The sequence below is a fragment of the Chelmon rostratus genome, chromosome 13 (assembly GCF_017976325.1).
Source record: "Chelmon rostratus isolate fCheRos1 chromosome 13, fCheRos1.pri, whole genome shotgun sequence".
NCBI classification, from domain to species: Eukaryota; Metazoa; Chordata; class Actinopteri; order Chaetodontiformes; family Chaetodontidae; genus Chelmon; species Chelmon rostratus.
The window spans coordinates 26,739,929-26,760,022 of NC_055670.1; the positions used below are offsets into that span (position 1 = coordinate 26,739,929).

General features: G+C 45.2%; 1 protein-coding gene across 1 annotated transcript; it reads right to left on the reverse strand.

Annotated features, from left to right (window-relative positions):
* Window positions 1–923: 923 nt before the first annotated feature.
* Window positions 924–19,603, reverse strand: LOC121616513 (thrombospondin-type laminin G domain and EAR repeat-containing protein-like). The gene is made up of 15 exons (XM_041951310.1): window positions 19,522–19,603; window positions 17,459–17,523; window positions 17,225–17,386; window positions 16,903–17,135; window positions 16,354–16,444; window positions 16,115–16,268; window positions 12,099–12,230; window positions 11,354–11,471; window positions 11,127–11,241; window positions 10,271–10,451; window positions 7,774–7,826; window positions 7,048–7,224; window positions 3,030–3,208; window positions 1,924–2,025; window positions 924–1,360 (listed from the first exon to the last, which is right to left on the reverse strand). The coding sequence occupies exons 1-15, from the start codon at window positions 19,601–19,603 to the stop codon at window positions 1,207–1,209; spliced, it is 1,998 nt and encodes a 665-aa protein (XP_041807244.1). The 3' UTR covers window positions 924–1,206.
* Between the last annotated feature and the right edge of the window lie 491 nt (window positions 19,604–20,094).

Genomic DNA, 20,094 nt, shown 5'->3' on the forward strand with positions numbered 1-20,094 from the left:
AACCTGGAACTCGGGGGCCGTTATTTGTTTGCTGTGCCACTTTGGTGTCTCAGGCTTTTACCGTGTTATATCCAGTCCAGTGATGATGAGACAGTCCAGAGGAAGCAGAGACACAGATCAAAGTCTGGTTTGTCTAGAGGATGATTTTTCAGATGCGTGATGTCATCGTGTCACATTAAAGGCTTCATTCCTCCTCGGTGACCTTTTCCTGATCAGGTGGGTCAACAGACACCAGCAGAGACATCGTTTCACTGCAGGGCTCAAAGTGAGCCCCTTAGTCTCATCTTCATCACTCTGCTCTTTCAGGGAGTTTTCTTCTTCATCATCCGTCTCAGCAGAGCTTGATGTGACTTTTTATAAACCACTTTGAGGAAAAGTTCAACATATAAATGATGGTTGCTGTTCAGAGTCCTGAAGGAGGCGGTATCATGCGAGAGAGCTGAAGGGGAGGCAAAGATGCTGCAGGAGGTGCACCAGAGTCTGATCTCATTCAGTGTGACTTCACCTCCTGAGGAGATCAGGATCTCTGTATGTTCCCCTGACAGACAGAAACACAGGCTGAGCAGAGCTTTGGTCAGGTTTTCTCTCACATGTGAGCATTTGCTGGTTTTCTGACGCCTCTATGATTGTCATCTGTTGGCCTTTTAACTGTCAAACAAAACAAATGTTGACTTTGTAGTTTTGGTCATTGTGAAGATCCTCGATGAGAAGTAAACTTCACTTTTTACTGTACAATAAAACCTCAAACTTCAAGTCCAGATCTTCACTTTGACCTTCAGAAGGTTTTAATGTTTGTGAACCTGACTGGGAGTTAGACTTTGTGTGGTTGTTGGTGATGACTGCAGACATCAGTCCTGGAGGAGTCCTGTTCTCTCATTAAAAAGCTTTTCTTTGCCCACTGGAGGGCGCCGTGCTTCAGCCGAGCTTAGCGTGACTTACCTTTTGAAGAAACTGTTTAAGAAAAGTGCGACATGTATAAATCAGGTTTATTATCTTTACTGAGCCACTACTGAAACGTCCACAGGCTGGAGGTGTGAAGCATCTCAGGATCCTGAAGACTTCGCTCAGTTCTGAAGATCTGAACCATCTGAGTTACTTTGCTTTTTGAGGACCTCGCTGAGCCTGAAGACTGAGGCTTTGAAACCTTTTAAAACCTTCTGCTGGGTGTTCTAAAGTAGAAGCTCCAGCTGTTGGGTGGACTCTCGTTCAGTACGTCCTGAGTTTGAAGACCTTGCTGAGCCTGGAGGTGGCGCTGGAGTAGATGAGGAAGGAGCCTTCGTCGGTGCTGAAGTGTTCCCAGTCTCTGCAGCCGAACGTCGGCAGACTGTGGACCGGAACGAAGCCCTCGTAACCCTGCCACCTGAACACACAAAACATACAGCGATGACAACCAGCAAGTACACAAAGTCTGCACCAGCAGAGACCAGCAGAGACCAGCAGACACCAGCAGAGACCAACAGACACCAGCAGGCACCAGCAGACACCAGCAGAGACCAGCAGAGACCAACAGACACCAGCAGAGACCAACAGAGACCAGCAGAGACCAACAGACACCAGCAGGCACCAGCAGAGACCAACAGACACCAGCAGAGACCAGCAGAGACCAGCAGACACCAGCAGACACCAGCAGAGACCAACAGACACCAGCAGAGACCAACAGACACCAGCAGGCACCAGCAGACACCAGCAGACACCAGCAGAGACCAGCAGAGACCAACAGACACCAGCAGAGACCAACAGAGACCAGCAGAGACCAACAGACACCAGCAGGCACCAGCAGAGACCAGCAGAGACCAGCAGACACCAGCAGAGACCAACAGACACCAGCAGGCACCAGCAGAGACCAGCAGACACCAGCAGAGACCAACAGACACCAGCAGAGACCAACAGAGACCAACAGAGACACCAGCCGGAAGTACAAACCTGTAGACGACGCTGTTCAGAGAGTACGAGCTGCCGTCATGAGAGTTTGCCACGACCAAGAACTTCTCCTCTCCTACAGTGAAGAACTCCCAGTCCACAGCGCTGAACACAACAACAACATGTCAACCCTTCAGTCCCTTCAGTCCCTTCAGTCCCTCCTTCCTGAATCTCTTTGAAAAGCTCACGTACATGCTGCAGCTACATTAAAGACTCATGATGGATTAGAGACACATCAGAGTTTAGGTTCACCGAGAAAACAAGACGCGTTTTATCAGATCTGAGGTCAGATTACAGGAATGAACTAATGAGTGATTTCTGGGAGGTTTGAACAGAACTAATTCAGAACACAACAAAGATTTATGAAAAATCTCCTTTCCTCATCTTTCTGACACGGAGGGGTCAAAGGTCAACACCTTGAATCTGAGCAGTTAAAACGATTAAATGATCTGTGTTTGTGCTCTCAGTTCAGTTCAGATGATACAACTTTAATATCTTCAAACTGCTGTTCTGCTTCAAACACTTTTCTCCAGAGTGAGAAATCTGCATCCAAATAATAAAATAACTGATATTCAGAACTTTTCTTCTGATGGACCAAATGTAAACGGAGGTAAAAACATCTAGAAAAGGCGGTTCAACGCGTTTTAACGCAGCCTTCCTTCACTGAGACGCTTCAGTGAATTAAAAGTCATTAACCAAATGTAATTATGTAATTATTTATTTCAATGGAAAACCTAAGAAACATTTGGTTCATATATTCTGTCACAGTCTCTTCACATCACCGCGTGGATGGCTAATCGATACTCGATCGATTCTTTCCCATCAGTAAATAATTTCTTTACATAAAGAATAAACCAGAACAGGAGTAGAGTTACTTCATGTTATTTTACTGACATCAAACTGAACTTTTTACTGCTATACAATACTACTACTGCTATACTTTACTGATATTTTAGATGGCTGAAACATCTGGATCTTAATACGCTGAGCTGGTTCCAGAAATCTGAAGCACATCAACCTCAGTTGATGTGTCGAGGCTTTTCTTTAACAGCACCACGTGTTTACATGACATGACCCTGATGAGGCGGTGTAACGAGCAGGTCGGTCACCTGTGTGTGAGGATGTCCTGGAAGCGGATGAAGGTCTGCGTGAACGTGTTGAGTTCGTACACGGTGGAGTTGATGCTGTAGAGACTCTGGCTGCGGTCTGAAACCTTCTGGCTGTTGGCGACGGTGAGAAAGAACCTGCCGTCGATCTGAAACGTCTCCCAGTCCGTCGCTCCCACCGTCTGCAGAGACAAAAGTCCAACATGAACCACCGGCGAAGCTCGACTTGACTCCACCAACTGGAAACTTCTCAAGGTAGACTGACAACACCATGATGAAACACAAGCAGGAGGGTTCATGGTGAAATAAACCCCCCTGCTTGTGGAGGAGGGTTTATTTGACAGACTGTGAAAGGAAAGTGATTCCAACAAATGAAAAACTGCTTAAAGATCTAAAACTGAAGTTACAAGTCAGAGTCAGACACAGATGAGAAAGAGAGAAGCCAGATGAGGCTGAGACAACTCGAACAACCAAGAGACCGAGACAAGATGGAGTCAAACGGGGGTCCAAATCAAGTCAAGATCAAGTGGTTCAATGATGGTTCAGATTGAGTCTTAATGGAGGTTAATCTTGAATTTAAAAAAAAAGATCCAAAGAATCCATACGGGCCATAGATCAGGTTAGAACCAAGACCATCTGAGTTCAAGACGGAATTAAGACAAAGTCCAAAGGGGGTAGGGGCAGAGGTCAAGACTACTACACTAGACTTGCTTGAAATGGCTGAAGATTAAGTAATGATCGAGTCCAAATGGGCTCTAGTTCAAAGGTGTATTCACACCTGTTAAATATCAGCACGTTAGCATCCAGCTCAGAGCGCCACTGTGTTTAAGTATGGCCTCATAGAGCTGCTAGCCCAGACCACTAATCTGTTTCAGGGTTTGGGGTCCTGATCAGATCCTTTAATGGAAATAATGTGCAAAAATACTTTTTCTAAATGATAATTATACAACAGAGTTTTGGTGACTAGTCAAAAATCTTTTAGCTCTTCTTCTTAATACTTCCACGTATTGTTTTGTTTTAAATATTATACCTTCTTACTGTCTGAAAACTCAGTGCAATGACTCCTGCAGCCTCTAGAGGACGCCAGCGGGGCTTTTCTTCACAGCATCAGCCGGCGATCCGGGCTGAGATCTATCTGTCGATCTCTTCCATGTGGTGTAAACAGTCAGAGTTTAATGTTCTGACTGTTTCTGTCAGAAGTTGAATTAAAGGATCGGCCGCTTTTCATGAAGCCTTAACACGTTTTTGTGGTTTTAAAATCCAATAAAAGTCCTGATGAACGAGTCCAAACAGTCTGCAGCTGGAAAACCCCTCACACACGCACTGCAGGTGTGTGCGTCTCATTAATTACACTCCTCTGGTTTCCTGTGTTTTAATTGGAGGCTTTCCTTTCCTTTTTTATCAGAGCCTCATGAACTAACTGAGCAGAAAAAATAAAAACATTTTTTAAAATGTCATGATGTGAAGCAGATTTTTCAGACTTTCATGTGAATGTCTGTCATTATATTACTGTTTTACTGCAGTTTGACCTTTTACTGCCTGCAGATTTATTACAGGAGTGAATGAAGGAGGCTGCAGCTCGGCTGTGTTATGTTCAGTCATTTATTCTGTGAAGTTCATTCTCATTATCAGCTCATCTCCACCTGCTGAGGTACGCTGCAACATGTGCTAAAGAACTGAACGGTTTCTAGACTGAGTCCAGTTCTTAAGTCCAAAGAGGCCTAAGGCTTAAGTCAAGACAAGTCCAGGTAAAAACTGAGACAAGTCACAGTTACAGAGCCCGGAGACAACACAACAAATGATGAAGAGCACTCAGGAAGAAGGATGTGATGAACTCCTTTCACTAGAAGAAACACAAAGAGTTTTCTTAGAACGGTCCAGAGGCTGAACTCTCAGGGCTGTCAAAGTCCAATCAACTGAAGTGGAGTCTGTGGTAGGCTCAATCACTGGGCATGATGACACACCCAAACTGGAGGTTTGTTTACTTCCTGTGACATCAGCACTTATCTTGGTGATTGAAATATTGTGATCAGTGAAAGAAGCAGGATCCTATGGAGTCACTAAAACCTGAATGTTCAGTTTTCAGACAGAAGCATCAGATCAGATCCAGCATCCAGACTTCAGGAACACATTGAGTGTTCGCCTGCAGCTGTGAGTCAGCAGCTTACCTTCATCTCAGTGTGATTAGTGGCTGGATGTCGTCATGTCGCTGCTGCTGCTGGAGTCTGACTCACCATGATCGTCCTCAACATCATGTCTGTCTGCAATCAACTCTGAACAGGTAGAGACTGACATCCACAGGTAGAGACTCACCTCCACAGGTAGAGACTGACCTCGACAGCTAGAGACTGACCTCCACAGGTAGAGACTCGCCTCCACAGGTAGAGACTGACCTCGACAGGTAGAGACTGACCTCCACAGGTAGAGACTCACCTCCACAGGTAGAGACTGACCTCCACAGGTAGAGACTGACCTCCACAGGTAGAGACTCACCTCCACAGGTAGAGACTGACCTCCACAGGTAGAGACTCACCTCCAGAGACTGACCTCCACAGGTGGAGACCCACCTCTACAGGTAGAGACTCACCTCCACAGGTAGAGACTCACCTCCACAGGTGGAGACTGACATCCACAGGTAGAGACTCACCTCCACAGGTAGAGACTCACCTCCACAGGTGGAGACTCACCTCCACAGGTAGAGACTGACCTCCACAGGTAGAGACTGACCTCCAGAGACTCACCTCCACAGGCAGAGACTCACCTCCACAGGTAGAGACTGACCTCCACAGGTAGAGACTCACCTCCAGAGACTGACCTCCACAGGTGGAGACCCACCTCTACAGGTAGAGACTCACCTCCACAGGTAGAGACTCACCTCCACAGGTAGAGACTGACCTCCACAGGCAGAGACTCACCTCCACAGGTAGAGACTCAACTCAACAGGTAGAGACTCAACTCAACAGGTAGAGACTGACCTCCAGACATTGGACTGACCTCCAGATGTAGAGAATCACTTCTACAGGTAGAGACTCACTTCTAAAGGCGGAGACTGATCTCCACAGGTAGAGACTCACCTCCACAGGTAGAGACTCATCTCCACAGGTAGAGACTCACCTCCACAGGTGGAGACTCACCTCCACAGGTAGAGACTCACCTCCACAGGTAGAGACTGACCTCCAGAGACTCACCTCCACAGGCAGAGACTCACCTCCACAGGTAGAGACTGACCTCCACAGGTAGAGACTCACCTCCAGAGACTGACCTCCACAGGTGGAGACCCACCTCTACAGGTAGAGACTCACCTCCACAGGTAGAGACTCACCTCCACAGGTAGAGACTGACCTCCACAGGCAGAGACTCACCTCCACAGGTAGAGACTCAACTCAACAGGTAGAGACTCAACTCAACAGGTAGAGACTGACCTCCAGACATTGGACTGACCTCCAGATGTAGAGAATCACTTCTACAGGTAGAGACTCACTTCTAAAGGCGGACACTGACCTCCACAGGTAGAGACTGACCTGGCTTCCTTTTCCTTTGTTTTCTCTTGTCTTTGAAGGTCATGTACTATTGTTTTACAAATCCATGTGGGCTGATGATATGCAAACTATTTATAACAATAAAGACAAATATATTATAATACAAATTTTCTTTAAAAAGAAAAATAGATCTAAGTATGAGATCCGAACTTCATAATTGAGAAGATCTTAATCAGTAGGTTATTATGATGTTCTAAGTTTTTGTTGTTGTATAAATGACACAAATCTCAATGAATGTTGATTCAGTCGCTCTCCAGGTATCGGTGTGGACTGACGGTGTCTTCCTTTGAACCACCGCTGGAGGGCGTCAAAATGGATATTTTGTAATTCTACACATAACAGCTTCTTCCAGCTGGGTAGATGGAAAAGTAACAACAAAGTTTTTGTCAGCAAGATGATCTGAGGGTCACAGTCCTGAAGCCAGATCCTGAACTCAGACCTGCTGCCATCATATCTACAACCGAAAGACCACAAACACTGACCGGGATGCTCTGGAAGACCTGGAAGCTGCCGTTCAGCCAGATGTAGACGGTAGAGCTGATGGTGGTGGTCTGACCGTCGAAGGTGTTGGCGACCACCAGAAAGTGGTACGGCCCGACGGAGAAGAACTCCCAGTCATATGCTCCGGACGTGGACACAGTCTGGTTCACCTCAAAGAGCTAAAGGGACGGTACAGAGGACAAGAGAGGATGAGACGGGAGGGGGGAAATACAGGAGACAACAACACAAGACACAGGAAGAGAGGACAGGTAGAGACACGATGGGACAGGAGAGGAGAGTACTCGAAAGGGAGGGACAGGATGAAAAAGGACCAAAGAGGACAAGGAAGGTGAGGATAGAACTCCACGAGAAACAACAAGAGACAAAGGGACAGGACAGAAAATAAAAGGAAAAGAAGAGGAAGGGACCAGACTGAAAATGAGAAGGCAAGAGGAGATTAAAGGACAGAAAGAGACCAAAGAGGATGGGATGAAACAGAGACAGAACTGGACAGACAGGAAAAGACGGGAAGGTAGACAAGAGACATCAGGAGAGGACATGAAAGGGTAGGACAGGGAAGTGGCAAAGGCCAACATAGGAGACAACACAAGACAGGACAGGAAAGAAGGGGACAGGATATGACAGGACAGGACAAAACAGGAGAGCATAGGACAGCTTGTCCCCTGAAAAACAGATTTTGGACAGCATGTTTGAGAGGACAGCGTTACCTTTGTGCTTGGGTTCCACCTGTAGATCACACTGTGGATGTTGTGGTTTGAGTCTCTGGCTGAGGACACATGGGGACACTTTCAATCATTTTAACCTCACCTTCATTAAAGAACCAAAAACTGGTTTTATTGCATCATTATTCAAATAATTTCACTGAATTTACTCGACAAACAAACATTTAAAAAATAGAACCAGGAAGACTAAGAGCCCAAATCCTTCAAAATAAAAGCGTCTCCTCGACATGATCTGATACTAACTGACGATAAAACTGCGTGTGTGTGTGTGTGTGTGCGTGTGTGTGTGTGCGTGTCTGTGCATGTCTGTGCGTGTCTGCGTGTGTGTTTGTGTGTGTGCGTATGCGTGTGTGTGTGTGCATGAGCGTGTTTTATCTTCACAGGACACGTGCACACACACACACACACACACACACACACACACACACACACACACACACACACACTGGGAGCAGAGTGTTGGATAACTGAGAAATGAATCAATCAATAATGTCAGATGAAGCTCTGATAGTAATCAATGAGAAGACTCCACACACTGATGAAGGCCATGTGTTATGATCAAAAGCTCCAGAACTGAGTGGACCTTGTTGTCATCTGTTGTTTCTCAGGTCTAGATTGAACCTCTAATGTGCGAACTGTCAAAGAGTTTCTGAACTTTTAAAATAACGTTTTTCATTATATTTCCATTAAAACACATGAAAGGATCATTGTAAGCCACATTAATGAAGAATCAGAAAATCTTGTTTCTCCACGTCAGACTCCTCGACGACGTCCACGTAGCCTTCAAACTTTGTTCAAACATTGTTCGCAAATCGTTCGTGATGGTTTGTAACAGATTCTGCTGCTGGAGGTCTGATGTGTTTCTGAGGATGTTTTTTCCTGGTTCAGGACTTTGGTCTCCACGTTGACTTAGTGTAACTGCTGTGACTCTACAGTGACAGCTGCGGTCCAACACATGAGATCAATTTAAAAAAAACAAAACAATGTTCTCATACGTAGATCAACGACTGATTCAGATCATAATGTTGATGATTTTACACCCGTCTGGATTTTTCAGTTCTTCAAAGCTGGTTTAAAACTGATCTGGAACCGCTGTCATAGAACAAGTCTTTAAATCCAAACCTGCAAAGACTCGTTCTGCTGGACACTGACTCTTTCTGTTGGTTGTGACTCGTTCTGCCGGACGTTGACTCGTTCTGTTGGACTTTGACTCGCTCTACCGGACGTTGACTCATTCTGCCGGACGTTGACTCGTTCTGCTGGACGTTGACTCGTTCTGCCGGGCGTTGACTCGTTCTACCGGACGTTGACTCGTTCTGTTGGACTTTGACTCGTTCTACCGGACGTTGCCTCGTTCTGCCGGACGTTGACTCGTTCTAAAGGACGTTGACTCGTTCTAAAGGACGTTGACTCGTTCTGTTGGATGTTGACTCGTTCTGCCGGACGTTGACTCGTTCTGAAGGACATTGTCTCGTTCTGTTGGACTTTGACTTGTTCTGTTGGATGTTGACTCGTTCTGCCAGACGTTGACTCATTCTGCCGGACATTGACTCGTTCTGTTGGACTTTGACTCGTTCTGCCGGACGTTGACTCGTTCTGTTGGACTTTGACTCGTTCTGCCGGACGTTGACTCGTTCTGTTGGACGTTGACTCGTTCTGCCAGACGTTGACTCGTTCTGCCGGACATTGACTCGTTCTGTTGGACATTGTCTCGTTCTGCCGGACGTTGACTCGTTCTGTTGGACGTTGACTCGTTCTGCCAGACGTTGACTCGTTCTGCCGGACATTGACTCGTTCTGTTGGACATTGTCTCGTTCTGTTGGACGTTGACTCGTTCTGTTGGACGTTGACTCGTTCTGCCGGACGTTGACTTGTTCTGCCGGACATTGACTCGTTCTGTTGGACATTGTCTCGTTCTGTTGGACTTTGACTCGTTCTGTTGGAAGTTGACTCGTTCTGTTGGACGTTGACTCGTTCTGAAGGACGTTGACTCGTTCTGCCGGACATTGTCTTGTTCTGTTGGAAGTTGACTCGTTCTGTTCTGAAGTTGACTCGTTCTGTTGGACGTTGACTCGTTCTGCTGGACGTTGTTCTTCAACAAATCTTTGATTTTAGTGAAGCTTCATTTGCGCAGCAGGGTTCTGATGATCCACCAGCTGCACTGTAACATCTGATGGTCAACAGGGATCAACGTGGAACCAAATCACATCAGCACAGGAAATGAGATGAATCTGTTGCCCCAGTGCATGCTGGGAGGATCGTGGGTTCAACTCACGACTTATTTTGCCTTTCTTTTAAAATAAAAGCTCAACATTAAGATAACTTCATCCAGGATCAACAAATCAACAGAGTTCAAACTGAACTCAAAGAACCGAACCGGCTGGATGATTATTATGTTAGTCTGGATCAGTTAAAGCGGGTTGGAAGAACAGGGTCCTGGAGCCTGACTCTTACAGTCAAGTTCCTGGCAGCAGTTGTTTACCTCGTCTGTGGTTGGCTACCACCAGGAAGCTGTGGTTGTGGATCTGGAAGGCCTCCCAGTCCACAGCGGAGTGAGTCTCCAGTGTTTGGTGACGGAGGAAACGACGGCGCCGCTGATTCCACCGATAGATGACTGACAGCTCAGGCTCCGCCTCCCGAGAGTTCGCCACTACCAGGAAAATCTGATGACAAAAAAGAGAGTAATTAAAAATGATATAATAATCAATTATCGATTACTGTAACACATCATTTACTGACCTCCAGAAGAAAAACCACTGACAGACTCTGCAGCTCATCATTAAGTCATCATTATCATTAAGTACTGTACTTAAGTATAATTTGAGGTACTTATTTTATACGTATTTTACTTGAGTATTTCCATTTAATGCAGTTTTACTTTTCAGATTCCTTCCTGTCCAGTGAAAAGCTCGTATCTCCAGATGTGCTGCTGTTGAATGTTTGTGATAAACTGAAGGATGAAGTTTTCCTTCATGTCTTCTTCAGCTAAATAAACTGTTTAAAAAGCCTCTTGGATCAGCTGAAAATGCATCGTCACACAGCTGAAAACAGGCTGTTTTTCTGAGATACGAGGTTCTCACAGGACCAGCATCCAGGCCAAGTCACCGCACGCCTAAAATCTTTTTCAGGATGCAGCAGACAAAAGATTTTACCATCCAGATCCTTTGGATCTTTTGAGGATTCTGTGAACACCTTCAGAACAACAGGAAGTTGGGTTAAATTTCTTCTTCTTCTTCTTCTTCTTCTTCTTCTTCTTCTTCTTCTTCCTCTTCCTCTTCTTCTTCTTCTTCTGTGGAAATGTGGAATCCTGCAGTGATGAACTGGCTTTCAGCTCTCACCTTGTCGTCGATGGTGAAGTGTTTCCAGGCTCGGGCCTCCTGAGTGCTGATGTTCTGGTACAGCTGAAATGACCCGTCTCTCCATTTGTAGATCCCTGAACCGGGCCGAGAGTCCCTGCAGGGGAACACGTGACGGTTACCATGGAGACACAGAGGACACGGGACAGTCGGTCATGTGGTCAGGTGACCGGGTCCTGGTCTATTCTACCGTCTGCTTTGATTTGTACCTGTTGGCCGCAGCCATGAACAGGCCTTCAGACGGGATGGAGAACACCTCGACGTCAAAGGTTTCGGAGCTGGTGTACAGATCCTGGTAGTCCTCCACGTAGTCCAAGCGCTCCTGATCTGCAGAGGACATGTGAGACAGCAGCAGTACGGTACAGTGTTACACCTCACATTACACTCATGACAGTTCGTACATCGTTATCACAACCATGGATGAGTTTAGTTTCACAGATTTCCACATACAAGGAATTCGTTTGGTGTTTTGGTGTTTAACAGCGAAAGAAAAGAATAAAACAAATAAAACAGCTACAAATTTATTCTTCAAATAGAAATTTTCTCACTCTTTCTTTAAAAATGATGAAAATGAACGTTTTCTCTTTATGTCTTTTCTCATGAAATTACAACTTCATCGTTGTAAGTTTTTTATAGTTGCTGCTTCACTCTCATAATTAAAATGTTTCTCATAATGAGCTTTTTTGATTTGACTTTATTCTCAACATTTAAAATGTGTCTCTCAAACAAAGCAGGAAGTGAAGCGAACCAGGTGACGTTCACACCTGGCCGAATATTATCAGGAAGTATTTGTTGATGTCTGAGTCGACCGACTGCAAAGAATGTGACAACCTTTAACATCATTTATCTAACTTAACTTAGGGGATTTAAAAAGTTGTTCTCTGAATGGAGACAGACACAGAAAACAGTGTCTCTATTCAGGATCTGAGGACGTTTGAAGACTTTCGGACTCACTCTGCAGCAGCGTCCTCCATGTGAGTCCGTCACAGATGAACAGGCCTTTCCTCTGAGCGTTCAGCCACAGCTGGCCTCGTTCTGGTCCTGAACATGGAGGAGGATTCCCCACAGTCACTCTGGCCTCCGCCTCTAAAACACAGAACAACACGTCTTCAGGAATCCCGTGTTTCGTAATGATGAACATGAACTTGATATTAAACGGCTGTAAATACGATGTTTGACGTGATATTGTCACGTTTTTATTATACACAACACAACTTAGATAGAATATAAATCTGAAACCAGCTCCAGAATGAGTCTAATAAGTAGATAAATAAAGATGAATCGAACAATAAAATGTAAAATATTGTAGTAAAACGATCAAACAAAATAGAAATATATAAAATAGAGTAAAGTTAAAGATTAAAGTGTTTTTAACTCTCAGCAACAGTCAGCACAGTTAAACTCAGTGAGCGAACACAGCTTCAAACCTTTAGAAGTAAAACTGTCAGACAAACGCAGAGAATGAAAAGTATAATTCCCTGTAGTGGAGTCAAAGTAGAAAGTGGTCTGACAAGTAAATACTCAAGTACAAGTACATCAAATGTGTACTTGGTACAGTTCACAGCTCTGCAGACAGGTCACACTGTGGAGGTGGAGTGATGCATCATTAACTGTGACGGAAAGTCCCTCTTCTGCAGCAGCAGCCCACAGTCCCAGCTGGAACCGTGGTTTACTTCATCGTCTGAGCCGAAGCAGTAACTCTGTCTCACTGTGTGGTTGACAGACAGACGGGAACTGACAGCTCCGTTAATGAAGTGAAGGTAATGAAGGTTTTCATCACTCCTTCAAACACACGTCTTCATTATGAGCTGACAGACGTTGATGACTCTTCATCATTACACATCAGGTAACATCACCTGAAGGGGGAGGACAGCCGTGTGGTAACAGACACATCAGAGCTAATGAGGTTCAACCTGCCTGAAGACAGAACAGCCACAAAGATACACGACTGTGCTTCAACATCAGGACAGGAAACAACACTGTCCCTGCTGGTGCTCCACAGTATGAGGAGGTCCTGTTAGTCCAATCCAGGGCCTGTCAAAGTCTGCACTGTGGCCCCCGATGGACAGACGAGACTGTCAGTGTTCCAGGAATGAAACAATCACGTTGATGAGGCATTCTGGGTCTTAGTAATGTCCAAAAATACACTGATAGTGTGCCTGGAACACTGAAGTCAGGACGGTCACATCTGGAACACTGAAGTCAGGACAGTCACATCTGGAACACTGAAGTCAGGACAGTCACATCTGGAACACACTCAGGACACATTCAGGACAGTCACATCTGGAACACACTCAGGACACATTCAGGACGGTCACATCTGGAACACACTCAGGACACACTCAGGACTGTCACATCTGGAACACCCTCAGGACACATTCAGGACAGTCACATCTGGAACACCCTCAGGACACCCACAGGACCGTCACATCTGGAATATACAGTCAGGACAATAACCATTCTGCAGTCTGCAGTCATCCCATTGCCATGGATTGATGAACCGAACACCTTTAAGACCAGGTTTGAAAGGTCTTCTACCACACACACCACACACTGATGCCCCCTCCTCCTCTCTCACCTTCACAGAGAAGAACATCCACAAACTCTTCACATGGCTGAAACCAAGAAAAGCCCAGGACCAAACAGAGTCACTGCAACACCCAGGTCTCACCTAGGTCACACAGCATTTTCACTCAGTCCACCTCTGAATGCTGAGCGCCACCCTGTTTCAAAACATCCACCATCGTCCCAGTTCCAAAGACAGGCAGGATTCAGTGCCTGATGACTGTAGACACACTGCTCTGACATCTGTTGTCATAAAGTGCTTCACAGAACTCAGCCTGTCCTTCTGGACCCTAAGCAGTTACCCTACAGAGTCAACTTGATGCTGTCACCCTCAACCTCCACCACACCCAGCATACGATCCTCTCCTACTGTCTGCAGCTGCAGGGACCCCACTCCATTTTCCAGTGGATCACGGACTTCCTGACAGGAAGAGAGGGCCAGTAGGATAACGGACCCATCACGATGGACTCACTGCCTCTTCAGAACCTTCCATCCAGCCACAGGTTCGACTCCATCAGCACCAGAACCAGCATGCCTGAACAGTTTCTTTCCCAGACCTGTTAGCTTTAGCCTCAGTGTCTTAGCATGATATGACCTAGGACCTGTTAGCTTCAGCCTCCACCAGAGACCACCTTGGAAGCTAAAAATGAATGGAGTGAAGGTGAAAAACTTATTTCTGCTACACAGAAAGTTGCTTAATGTTCAAACATTTCTCTTATCTAAAACTGTTCAAATGAAACGGTCTGAGAAGGTGAAAACTCTTTGCTTTAAAGGCTCAGACCATAAAAATATGTCACATTTGACAATGTTCTGTTGTCTATCAGACTTTAGTAAGGACTGTGAACAGTGGTGCCATTAGCTAGCAAGCTAACTCATTTTGGAGTCCCCATTATGTCAAACTGTATCCTGACTCTTATCCATTCCCCAATGCTCGTCCACAAACTGTTACTAACTAGCTAAACTAGCTGGAGAGCCAACAGGACCAAAGTGAAACATTAGCTTACTAGCTAACAAGCAACCAAGGGGTATATTATAGCAACATTTCCAACTTTTAATTACCTAAATCATCTTGTTCTGCTTTTTTCTGAGTCTGATGTTTCAGATGGATATTAGTTCAATCTCTTTGCATCTAGTACCAAACTCTGCTGCAAATTTTGTCATTTTGAGCCACAATAATCACGTAAAACTCTACAGGATCCCAGTGAGGCTGCTAATTAGTCAAGCCATCGTCAGCAAAAGTTATGATAACATTAGCTGGCAAGCTATAATGTAAAATTGTATTCGAGCTGTTGAGCACGATTGAATCTCATTCCCCATCCACAACTACAGACTTTAGTTGCTAACATTTGTTAGCTTGGGAGCTAGTTGCCAATTATCCTATAAAAAACAGGAGGTAAGAAAGAAATGATGAAATTAAGAAAGAAAGAATGAATGAATGAATATACGATGTAAAACAGTAGCAAAGGAAGAAATGAGGAAGGAAGGGAGCAAGAAGAAGTCTCATACTGGAGGGGTGGACACAATAACATGAACACTCCTGTACGATGTTGTTTTTAAAGCTGATAGTCAGTACCTGTCCATCACCTCAGCACCAGTCTGGCACTGTTGTCATGGAAAACACATCAAACAGTAGGAGAGGCCCCGACCGTCAATCAAACTGCTGGTTACACACAGACACACACACACAGTGAAACATAAAACCAATCGCTGTAATGGACTGTCAATCACACCACAGACAGGAAGCAGCTCTTCCATCCTGTCAGTCATTTACTAGCTCAGATTACTGAATCACTGATACCATCACGACCAAACCACCAGAACTGAACGGTGAGAACAGGTAAGCACCCTGAAGTGAATCTGAACCTGGGGTGACCAGAAGTCCCAAAAGAATTCCCACATCTTTTAGTTTATATTTGTTGACATTAAGTCAAAGTGTCTCCATTAGTCTGCTGAATTAGCTGCTAGCAGCTCCTGTTAGCAGCACCTGTTAGCAGCTCCTGTTAGCAGCACCTGTTTGCAGCTCCTGTTAGCAGCACCTGTTAGCAGCTCCTGTTAGCAGTGTAAACATGGATGTGCAAACAGCGATCACTGGATCACTGTGAGACTGAAGACAATTTAAAATCCTGAGGATTTTCAGGGAAGTTCAGCAGGTAAAAGTGTCTTTTCTATGATTTATGAGCAGATTTATGGACATGAAGAACATGAGAACATGAAGTTGAATCTAAGAATGTGTGAAATGTGATTTTTGACACAAGCTGTGTCAAACTTTTCTAACGATACTCTGAAGCACATCACATTTTTACCAACCTGCTGTTGGTTCAACGATATTTCTGCCACTGTATGGATTAGATTTGATTACATCACTGATCACTGATTACATTATTTAAAGCTCCTATTCTTCTTACCATATGGGTAAACTGGTCCACCGTGGTTGGGCTGGAGTGGGGTGGACTTTAGGACCTGGGGGACAGACAGCTCGGCGAGGCTGGGGTCAGGGGTCGGACACAGTCTGGGTGTGGCATCTGAACCAGGAAGTAGAACCAGCTGCCGCAGTAAACCCTGAACACAGACAGAGCAGCGTGAACCAGCAGGCAGCAGGACCCTGAAGGTCTGTCTGAAGTCCTCATCGTAATTACAGACTCACAGAGAAGCGTCCCCTTGACCTCCTTCTGCTGCCGATGAAGAACCTGGACCCTCTGGTGCTCAGAGTGCTGGGGAAGGACTGGGCCTGTTTACTGGGAGACAGAGCACCAGTTAAAGCTTGTGGTCGGCTTCTCTTGAACTTCTAGCTGCTTAAAATAAAAGCATCCCGTCAGCTCTGATGGAGCTTCTTCATATTGAACACTTTCACTGTATAAACCTGAACCTGCGTGAACCGGCTAAGCTGTTCAGGACCCAGAATCAGAGTCAGACTTTAATCTGACATGTTTCACACCTGCCTGAGTTATCAGCTGTATTATTGATTGGAACTGTGTTCATTCCTTTGCCGACCAACACAAACTGAGCCTTTGTCTTCAATCTGACTTCACTGCAGATTAAAGGTGGTTCAGAAGCTGCTCACTCAGTAGTCTGGTTTTTGACACTGACCCAGAACCATTAAAGGCTGAACAAAGGTAAACCAGAATGAACCAGTAGGACGTGGACTGCACTAGGCTAGCTTGAACCTGTCTGAACTGGACTGAAGGTGACTCACAGCTCCAGGGGCAGTCCACAGTCGATGGTCAGTGTGACGTACGGTCCAGTAATGGCCAGTACCACTGTGTGCCAGCGGTTGTCGTCCAGTCCAACATCTTTAAAGCTCAGCCGGCTCCGCTGACCGACACCTGGGGGCGTGACCAGGAAGTGCAGGCGGTTCTCTGAGACACGTAACCCTAGCAACAGCAAATCAGATTCCTCCTCCACCACAGAGAAGATGTACTCATTCCTCTACAAACAGAGAGAAGAAGAACAGGTTAGACCAGACTAGACTAGACTAGACCAGACTGACCAGGTTCTGCTTAGTTCTACTGGTGCACCTTCTGTTTCAGTCTCTGTGTCTTGATGGTGGCAACCAATGAGAATTCAGCGGGAAAGTAGTCACAGTTGGTGAAGATTTGGGAGGAGGGGAAACTCAGCGCTGTCACCACGGAACCAGCCAATCGGAAACCTCTGGACCCTCTGGACTGAACCATCTGCACCTGATTGGTCATTTGATTATTGTTTGGTCTGCAGTCATTTTCATGTTCATTTTTGCCACTCAGGTGTCCTACCTGTGTGGGTGGGGCTTGTCCTGGGATCGGTAAGGCTCTGGCCAGCAGGTCAAGAGGAAGCAGGTCTGAGGAGGAAACACATACTCTCTGTTTACAGCTTCAGAAACACAAGAACATTTTTATATTCTTCTTTGTTTGGTGAGGGTCAGATTCATCAGCTCATGTCAGAGAAACGTCAGAATGAACTTGAGGTACCAGAAGGAACAGAACGGCCCAGTTCAGAACAATAATATCACATTTTGGATTCTGGTTCTTGGTGTATTAATGATGCTGCTGGTGAAAGCAGAGAAAACCACTGCAGATGTTAAACAGCTGGTTTTTTATCAGATCTCTCTCTAACAGGATGTTTTCCTCTAACTGTGATTGATAAGCGCGCTGACGGTCTGTCATGTTGTCAGCTGGATGTTCATCTTTATCAGCTCACAGATGGAAATGATCTGCTCTCAGATCAGAGATCAGCTCTGCAGTTTATTTTTATCACATTATCACCTGAGGGGCCATGTTTTCTTCCTCTATATGTGGCTCCAGCGATCTAAAAATAAAACCAAAGGTGTGCCGAGGTACAGATATCAGCTGCTGGCTGGTTCCTGTGTTAATGATGTTTTCCAGTGACAGTAAACATCTCATCAGCCAGTTTCCAGACTGCAGAGTCACTGATTAACAGACTGTACCTGAACACAACACAGGTACCTCAGCATCAAGCAGCACAGCGTCCAGAAACACCCAGATAGACACAAACCGAGACCAGATCCAAAAAGTGACAGAAGTGATTTGAAAGGAGAGATGCAGACAGTTTTAATCTTTGTTTCTTAACTGACAGCTCAGTGTTAGCTATTAGCTGGAATTCCCCTTTAAGCTCTGCCTGTATGTTTCGTCGCTGCAGTGGGATGAAAGGAGGATGAATGGAGGATGAATGGAGGATGAAAGGAGGATGAATGGAGGATGAATGGAGGGAGGGGACAGCATGACAGAAACTGATCTCACATTTCAAAGACACACAAAAAAAAAACTACGAAGCACAATACAGCAGGAAAACGTCTGAAACACATGAAACACCGGCCGGTCAGACACACCTGAATTTAATGTTAGCAATAACAGCAGGGAAGCAAGTGGACAGTCCAGTGATTCACTTTCACCTGAATTAAGTTGTTAGACCCACTTAGCTTAAACTTAGCTTCATGCTAACACCAGTGTTAAACAGTGTTAAACTAGTTCTTATGTAGAGATGTACTGTTACTAAATATCTACACTCACTAACTGCCGGGTGTAACTGTTGTGTAGCTAAACCAACTGACAAAGCTAACATTAGCATGCTAATATCTTACCTATTTAGAGAGGGGAGTCAAAGAGATAATCTGAGTGCAAATGAAATATCTGACCTGAAACTTGATAAATACTGTTCAATGAGGATTCATCTGGAAGATATTCCCCCTGCCTCCAGTCCGAGTGCTAAGCTAGGCTAAACCTGTTCTGGACAAGCTTAATTCTAGTGCTAATGATTCATAAAATTCTACATAAGGCATAAATCAAGTTAGCTTCCGGACCCTGTCACCTTAGAGCTAGCGTCCTGTTAGGTCACAGTTAGCGTCTACATCCTGTTCGCTCAGAGCTTGAGGTTCAGTTAGCTCAGCATTAGCTTCTAGGTCCTGTTAGCTTCTGTGTCATGTTTGCTCAGATTTGTCTTTTTCTCATTTTTATTTCTTTCTTGAAAAGTCACCTGAGGAAAAAAACTTGACTAATTTAATGAAATTAGTCAAAATCATTTGAATAGTATCATCCAATCATATTCATATTTTTTATAACATGTAGACCAGCAACAACCAGGAGGTTAAGTGGAAACATGCTGTAGATTTTGGGCTACTAGCTTCCCCCTGCTTCCAGTCTTTGTGCTAAGCTAGGCTAAACACACCCTGGACCATTCTCTGTACTGGACACACAGCCATAGAACTGCTATCTATCTGACTCTGGGGGGAGAAAGGATACCGATAACGGACAGGTAACCTTTACCTTTAATGCTAACATTCTGTAAACCCTGAAAAGGTCTCACACCTGTGTCCTCGTACCTGTACAGGGTCTCCAGCTCTGGCTTCGGGCCGTGGCGGTGAGCAGCACCCAGGTGAGCAGCAGGGAGCGACACGCCAGCATCACGCCTGCGTATCGTCAACGATGTGGGTTCGATTCCACCACACCGATCTGCCTCTTGACCCGCGTCGCTCACGTCATTTTCCAGCTGAAAGCCGGCGTGGACCAGGACAGCATCCAGTCGCACTTTGATACCCAACTTTATTCTTCTTTGTCCGTTTATTCAAACGTCTGCGTCGAGAAAAGAATATTTAAAAAATGTCTTGTTTGACTCACACGTTTCACATTAAAACAAACTCTCAAATCAGGACTTTGTTCTTTTTGGTCTTAATCGGCTGTACAGTTTCTCTGATTGGTGTCAGAGCCAAGCTTGACACAAGTTTGAAGACATTTTTCCATCTCTGGTGTCTTTAATAAACCACACTACATGTTGAAATATGATGCAGAAAAATCTCCTTCAGTCTGTCTCTCATTATCTTATTAATCTTCTGTTTCCAGGACTTCGTCAAACCGAGAGAAGAAGAAGGTAAATCTCAGATCTGAACAAACTATGA

What these genes read in the sequence shown, in the direction of transcription:
- LOC121616513 (XM_041951310.1), bottom strand. Translation starts at nt 19,603, where the DNA reads ATGCTGGCGTGTCGCTCCCTGCTGCTCACCTGGGTGCTGCTCACCGCC. An exon ending in TGGACCAGTTTACCCATATG is followed by an intron (nt 12,231 to 16,114) that starts GTAAGAAGAATA and finishes TCTGTGTTTTAG; the next exon opens with AGGCGGAGGCCAGAGTGACT. An exon ending in CAGGACATCCTCACACACAG is followed by an intron (nt 2,026 to 3,029) that starts GTGACCGACCTG and finishes TGTTGTGTTCAG; the next exon opens with CGCTGTGGACTGGGAGTTCT.